General features: G+C 45.3%; 1 protein-coding gene across 4 annotated transcripts in view; it reads right to left on the bottom strand.

The window, feature by feature from the left end:
• Positions 1-7,500, bottom strand: part of snap91b (synaptosome associated protein 91b) — a 41,541-nt gene that overhangs the window by 4,209 nt on the left and 29,832 nt on the right. The window contains exons 17-21 of one of the 4 annotated variants that reach the window (XM_062551181.1): positions 5,232-5,339; positions 1,957-2,028; positions 1,591-1,615; positions 1,210-1,282; positions 196-249 (exon numbers count right to left, since the gene is read on the bottom strand). In XM_062551181.1, coding sequence (XP_062407165.1) covers positions 196-249; positions 1,210-1,282; positions 1,591-1,615; positions 1,957-2,028; positions 5,232-5,339 — 332 coding nt within the window. Of the gene's footprint in view, positions 1-195; positions 250-1,209; positions 1,283-1,590; positions 1,616-1,956; positions 2,080-5,231; positions 5,340-7,500 lie in introns of all 4 variants that reach the window. The other 3 variants (XM_062551180.1, XM_062551183.1, XM_062551182.1) reach the window with 3 other exon arrangements.

Genomic DNA, 7,500 nt, shown 5'->3' on the forward strand with positions numbered 1-7,500 from the left:
AGAGAGAGAGAAAGAGAGCGAGAGAGAGAAGGAGAGAGAGAGATACAGATAGAGAGTGCAAAGGAAAAGAACAAAGAAAGAGAAGTGCAAGAACGAGAAGATAAGGGAGAGGAAGGGGAAAAAGTGGTTACAAAATGTCCGCCATCTTCCGAAAAGGGAGAGCATTCCAGGGGAGAGGCTGTTCATGTTTCTTACCATGCAAAATGGAGGCTGAGACCCCATATAAGGTGAGGCCCCTATGGGCCCAGTCTATGAAGGGGTTGGGGGGGAGGGGAGAGGAAGGGAGGGGGGTTACTGACACAGAGACAACACAGCACTGGAACTAAGACAACACACACACACTGCAACAGGTAACACACAGACAGACAGACAGACAGACACACACACACACACACACACACACACACACACACACAAGAGTACTGACAAGACAGACTGGAGAGGTGGTTGCTTTGTTTTAAAATTATTATTATCATATTATATCAATATTATTATTCTTAAGGAGTCGAGTTGGGATGCTCTCGAGTTGGGATTGAAGTTAGCATTGATAAAGCACCGTAGGAATACGGATGCTTTCCAAACAAATGAAGCTGAAATGACTGCATTGCCCAATCTAAGCATAGCCATAGAGTATTGAGCCACGGGACACCCATACAAAATGAAATATACCTCCAGTGTATTGTGGATCAGTAGTGTGTAGCTATACACTGAAATACACTGCAATATTTTTTTTTTGTATGTTTAAAGCACATTTTCGGCTGAAAGTACTATGGGGAAAGTCTTCATAATGTAGAGCTTTCAGTGAAATCCAGTCACCCGAAGTGGCCCAGGACTTGCTGACGACAGAATTATCAGTGTGGGAAGGATTCTACTCAAAGCATCTATGGATATTCTACGCATACAGTATGTGATTCATTCAGTATATGAATCCTGTATGAATGACTGGGGTTTGAGTGATTAAGGAGTCTAACGTTATGTCTGTGGAACGCCTTTAAGTTGGGAATTTTCCCTTTTGTTTCCTTTACATCTGCTGTAGAGGAAAGGAAAGGAGAATAGAGAAAGAAGTCCCGCCTTTCCCTGCCCCTTTCAAATGACGTGATTGGAGCAGCCCAGAGGAGTCAGGCGAAGGGGACGCGCGTGATAGGCTCCATGCCATGCTCATCAAGCCAACACCATGCTCCAGCCCTATACAACACACACAACATTTACCATGGGACCGCCCCACTGAGGAGGAGCTACCTGAGGAGTTTGCCAGTTGGCCCCGCCTGCTGCACCATCCGCCCTATCAGAGAAGAGAGAGATCAACCAATCAGAGGGTGTCAATTTAGCATTTCCGTCACCTTTCATTTGCATTATGATCATTGTCAGTTTCTGTATAGTTAGCTGTTGTCAAGACAACGGCTAACTATAAAGAATGAAGCAATGCTTCTTAGCCTCAAGCTGGAGGTCATTCTGCTTCATTGGTCACCTGTCCTTGACCACCTGTGGGCCAACGAGCTAGACGCCCATGGAAAGGGCAGAGCACACGCTAACAGAGCGTGAATCAGTCATACAGAGAAAGAAAGCGACTGGATCAAACAGAGAGCTTACGGTTTCTGGTTCCCCATGGACAGATCTGGAGGAGAGAACAGGAGAGCATGTTAGACAACACACCAAATTATTGAATCACATTAGGTGCTACGTTCTGTTATGTTGATAGGTACGTTTGAATCATGTTAGGTTCTACGCTCTGTTATGTTGATAGGTACGTTTGAATCATGTTAGGTTCTACAGTCTGTTATGTTGAGCAGAACGTTTGAATCACGTTAGGACTACGGTCTGTTACAATGAGCAGAACGTTTGAATCACGTTAGAGCTACGTTCTGTTATGTGTTTTGTGTCTGTGTGTCTGTGCGTGTGTGTGTGTGTGTGTGTGTGTGTGTGTATGTGTGTGTATGAGGGCATGCTAATACTCACTGCTGGCCAGGTTAGCCATGGTGGCGTCCAGGTCAGGCTTCACGGGAGATGCAGCCATGGGTGATGCACCGGCTGGATGAGGGGCCATAGCAGGCATAAGAACATCACCCAGTCCATCAAAGGCTTACAGAAGGAACGGAGAGAGACAGAGAGAGAGAGAGAGAGAGAGAGAGAGAGAGAGAGAGAAGAGGTGGTGGAGGAGAGGAGAGACAGAGCATTAAAACAACAGCAGTGCAGGTGTGGTTACTATCCACTCCTCACCTTCATGGATTACCACATAGAATTGTGGAGTGTCTTTATAACAACAGAGACCAAAATAGTGTTAATAATCATATTCATCATATTCATCATATTTAATCATATTTATATACATATCAATATAAGACACAGAGAGATAATAATATACGTATCTAATGAATTACTGAATCTAATTACAGAGTCTAATAACTAAATCTATTTTCTAACGTTATAAGCACAATACGCCATGTTCTCACATAACCAACACCCACTATACAAAACACAGACGACATTACGAATGCACAGCACGACACCACAACTACACAAGATACAAGACACATTCTTAAACAATCACTAGCTACTTCACTGCTCTTCTCTAAGACTCCACTACAGGGGCACTTCGCTGGGCTGCACAGCTAGAAATACTAGAAATATCCTCTGCCATTCAGATTCACATTTCTCTGAATAGGCCAAGCGCAGCTGAGGAAAAATGAATGTTTTTTTTTTCCTCATTCATTCCATCCATCTATTCATCCATCACTCCATCCATATACTGTACATCCATCCATCCACGGATTCAGGTGTTATAAGAAGCAAGCTTCTTCTACAGGGCTACAGGGGGGGACATGAAGCTGCAGTGGGGCTGCAGTGCGCTGAAGCACTGTGAGGTAGCAGCTTGCGGGGGGTAAGCCAGAACTCACCGGTTGCAACGGGAGGAAGCAAGCAATGACCCAGACCATAAGGCAGATGGAGAGAACGGAGAAAAGAGAGAGAGAGAGAGCGTGAAAAAGAAAAAAGGGACCAGGGGAGAAGAGGAGGAAGAGGAAGAGAAAGTAGGAAGAGGAAGATGAGGAAGAAGATAGCATGGAGGAGCGATGGTGTTTTACAAACAGGAGAGAAGAGGGAAGAGGTGAGCAGAGAGGATAGAGCCATTTTGAGATCATCAAAGCATTAGTTTTTGTTGTTGATGTTGTTGGTTTTTTTGCTTACAGATTAAAACATGGACATAGGAAGAGAACAAACAAACAAACAAACAAACAAACAAGTAAACAAATGATGATGGCCAGGCGGAACCACATGATTAGTTGCATCCTTGCGGTTGCACTGTTGAATGGGGTTGCAGGTTGAGACGAAGAGAAGACTGCACACTGCACAGCCACTATAGGGCATAGAGTGACGTGACCTATCAGAAATCAATGGCACCAACACAGCACACAGCACACAGCACACACACACACACACACACACACACACACACACACACACACACACACACACACACACACACAGCACACACACACACACACACAGCACACAGCACACAGCACACAGCACTCTCTCCACTGCTCAATGAGGACTCCATCAGGACATGGACAGAAAGTGCACCACAAACAACAAGCCAGACAGCCATCACGTTAAAAAAAAGCCAAAAAGCACAGAAAACATTTAGAACACACACACGCTCCCTCCCTCTCTCTCTCTCTCTCTCTCTCTCTCTCTCTCTCTCTCTCTCTCTCTCTCTTTCACAAACTCTCTCTCTCTCTCACACACACACACACACACACACACACACAGAGAGTACATATTCACTGGACAAAGACAACTCATCCAGTGGGATTCAAACACATGGCGAAACAAAACCAATGAAACACTTGAGTTAATGCATGGGTTTATGAGGTTGTTCAGGTGTACAATGAATGTTTCATTGAAATCTTACAGAAATGTTTTCAGGTGTTTTTTTATCAATGTTGACACTGAAAGGTACCCTATGCAGGAGTTGTACCCTAATATGACCTTTATGAAGTCAATTTGATGGTAAACTAACTAGCAATAGGGGACTTGTTCACCTAGCATAGCCATACTGCACAGCCGTAGCGAGTCGCTAACGAGAAAACCAGCCATGCAACATGCCCGACGACATCTCGCGAGAATTGTGAAACATTATCTTGTCAATAGATATAGCTATATTATTAATTTTTTTTAAGTATATTTTTTGGCCTTTTTGCCTTTATTAGTATAGGACAGTGAAGAGGTAGACAGAAACAAGTGGGAGAGAGAGTTGGGGCGGGATCGGGATATGACCGCAGGCCGGATTCGAACCTGGGTCCCCGTGGGCACTCGGACCCGTAAATGGTACGGAAGCTGTAGCCTACTGTAGCTATATTTGAAGATGTTTTTTGCCTGTTGTTAATCCTTCACCTCCACAACAAAAGCATTTGCATTGTGTACAGGGGAATAAGCCACGAGAAGTAGGCTATTTACAACGGCAGAGTAAAATATAAAGATATCGCAACTCTAGAGGGAGCTCTACAAAGTCAGACACCAAAACTACCTGAACCTGCATAGTGTACCTTCAGAAGGACATCGTTGTGCTGTAAACTCTACTTAAACAGGTTACAGTTACGGGTGAAAAACATGTAGAATTCAGTCCCTTCCATGTCCATGTGTGTTATGGAACTAACGATTAACATATACTGTATGTGTGTGTATGTTGAAATATTATTTTTTCTTTTTTTTTTTCAGGATATAACGAGACAAAAAATGTGTGACATAATGTGAATCTAATTTTTACAGGCATATGATATTGGGTCTGGTGTGTGTGTGTGTGTGTGTATACTGTATACGTGTGTGCGTGCGTGCATGCACATATGTGTGTTTGTGTGTGTGTGTGTGTGTGTGTGCATGCGCATATGTGTGTGTGTGTGTGTGTGTGTGTGTGTGTGTGTGTGCATGCACATATGTGTGTGTGTGTGTGTGTGTGTGTGTGTGTGTGTGTGTGTGTGTGTGTGCATGCACATATGTGTGTGTGTGTGTGTGTGTGTGTGTGTGTGTGTGTGTGTGTGTGCATGCACATATGTGTGTGTGTGTGTGTGTGTGTGTGTGTGTGTGTGTGCATGCACATATGTGTGTGTGTGTGTGTGTGTGTGTGTGTGTGTGTGTGTGCATGCACATATGTGTGTGTGTGTGTGTGTGTGTGTGTGTGTGTGGCATGGGACACAAATGACACTGGGCGCCGGGCCGGCGGAGGGGCCACTCACCCGCCATCAGGTCGGCTCCTGCCGGGGGGGCAGCTGGCGCAGCAGCAGCAGCAGCAGCAGCAGCAACGGGCACCTGGGCATCTCCACCCGCCGAGTCTGCTGACGCAGCTGGAGGACCAGACGCAGGGTCCCCACACACACCCCGCACAGAGTCCAGTAGAGTCCAGTAGAGTCCAGCAGAGACCAGTAGAGTCCGGTAGAGTCCGGTAGAGACCAGTAGAGTCCGGTAGAGTCCGGTAGAGTCCGGTAGAGTCCAGTAGAGTCCGGTAGAGTGCGTCCGTGCAGCATGAGGGCAAAGAAGGGTTTAGAGTGAGCGCCTTCAGCTCAACACTACGGGACACCAGAGAAGGGAGAGAGAGAGGGGTCTCAGTGACCGAGACACTCAACAGGAGGACAGGACAGGACACACACACTCACACAGGTACACACACACACACACTCACTCACTCTCTCACTCACTCTCTCTCTCTCTCTCCCACACACACACACACACACACACACACTCACACAGGTAGGTACACACACTCACTCACTCTCACTCTCTCTCTCTCTCTCTCACACACACAGACACACACTCACTCACACTCTCTCTCTCTCTCTCTCTCTCTCACACACACACACACACACTCGCTCACTCACTGACTCACTCACACTCTCTCTCTCTCTCACACACACACACACACACACACACACACACACACACACACACACACATTTCATAATCTACACTCAATGCCAATTATACTCTTAGAACATCTTTAAAAGGCATCTCAAGGACATGCCAATGAATGCAGACACCAGCGTACTCAATTCCCAAATAGACATCTCATTCCGTGGTGCCAATCACAGGTGCCAAGGACAAATAATGCCCTGAAATGTCACCAGGAATTGATTCTATTTTCTATACAAGTGACAAGGTCCTCAAGAAAAAAGCTTCTCAGTTTGACATTTGCCGCTTCAGTACTGCCATACTGATATTGACACAGACAACTATTTGAACACAATTCTTTTTTTTTTTTTCCCAGTGAAGAAGTGCTCTAAAATAACTCCCTGAACCAATCTCTAAAACGAGGATGAATCAATATTGCAAAATTGCATTTCTAAGGCACTGGCGGGGGGACCTCCAAACAGAAGATAACATCACGGTGTACAGTTCCTGCTTCCTGTGATAAGGATGAATAATGATTATGGACCATGGTGGATGAGGAATTAAAACGTTAAATTGCCATAATATAATAATCCAAGCAAACATAGTCCTCCCTTCAGATCATCAGAAAAAAAAAATGTCAGAGAGTTTGTTTTGCTTTTGTCGGGGAGGTTATTTGTTTGTTGAAAAACAACCCCACACACAACACAACACAAAGGCAAAGTCCATCCCCACATGCTGCTGCCTCACACAGGGGTGGAGGGGTCGTTGCCCACGGTTACCCACCCCCAAACAGGTCCGTGGGAGCCGCTAATGCTGAGGCAGGAGTGGAGAACAGGTCTGGGGAGTGGGACACACACACACACACACACACACACACACACACACAAACACACACACAATCGTACAAATACACAGACACACACACACAAAATTGTACAAATACACACACACGATCGTACAAAAACACACACACACACACACACACACACACACACACACAATAGACATTATGAGGCAACTCATAAAACAGCTTTGTACACAAATAACTTTATATTCTGTATTTTCTTGAAAACAAACTGAAAAACATTTGATCATAGTTCACACAAGTCTGAAATGGGAGGAGATTAAGGGAGAGTGAGACCGGTGATAGTTAGGTTAGAGTCAAAGGAACACACGCGCTTAGAAACACTCTATGTGAAGACACACAGAGCTGTGGAGAAGAGAAGAAGTAAATTAGTGTGAAGGAAGAGAAGAGAGAAAAGGAAAGAGAGAGAGAGAGAGAGAGAAGCACCCAAGGCTGTTCTTGTTGGTAAACCCCGGGGGACACCCATATTTAGATCACCTTTAGCCACAGACATCAAGGACAGGAAGGAGAAAAATAGACTGATCAGGAGCGGGAGAGAGAGAGAGAGAGAGAGAGAGAGAGAGAGAGAGAGAGAGAGAGAGATGAAAGGAGAAGAGAGGAGGAGGAGAGGAAGGGACGAAGGGAAGAGTCTACCTGTGGCGAACAAGTCATTGCTTTGAGCTGGTTCTTGTTTGGAGTCTGGCATTGAGTCAAACAGATCTAAACACAGGGACGCATGAAACACACACATCATTCACACACACACACACACACCA

This window comes from Sardina pilchardus, chromosome 12 (assembly GCF_963854185.1).
Source record: "Sardina pilchardus chromosome 12, fSarPil1.1, whole genome shotgun sequence".
Lineage (NCBI taxonomy): Eukaryota > Metazoa > Chordata > Actinopteri > Clupeiformes > Clupeidae > Sardina > Sardina pilchardus.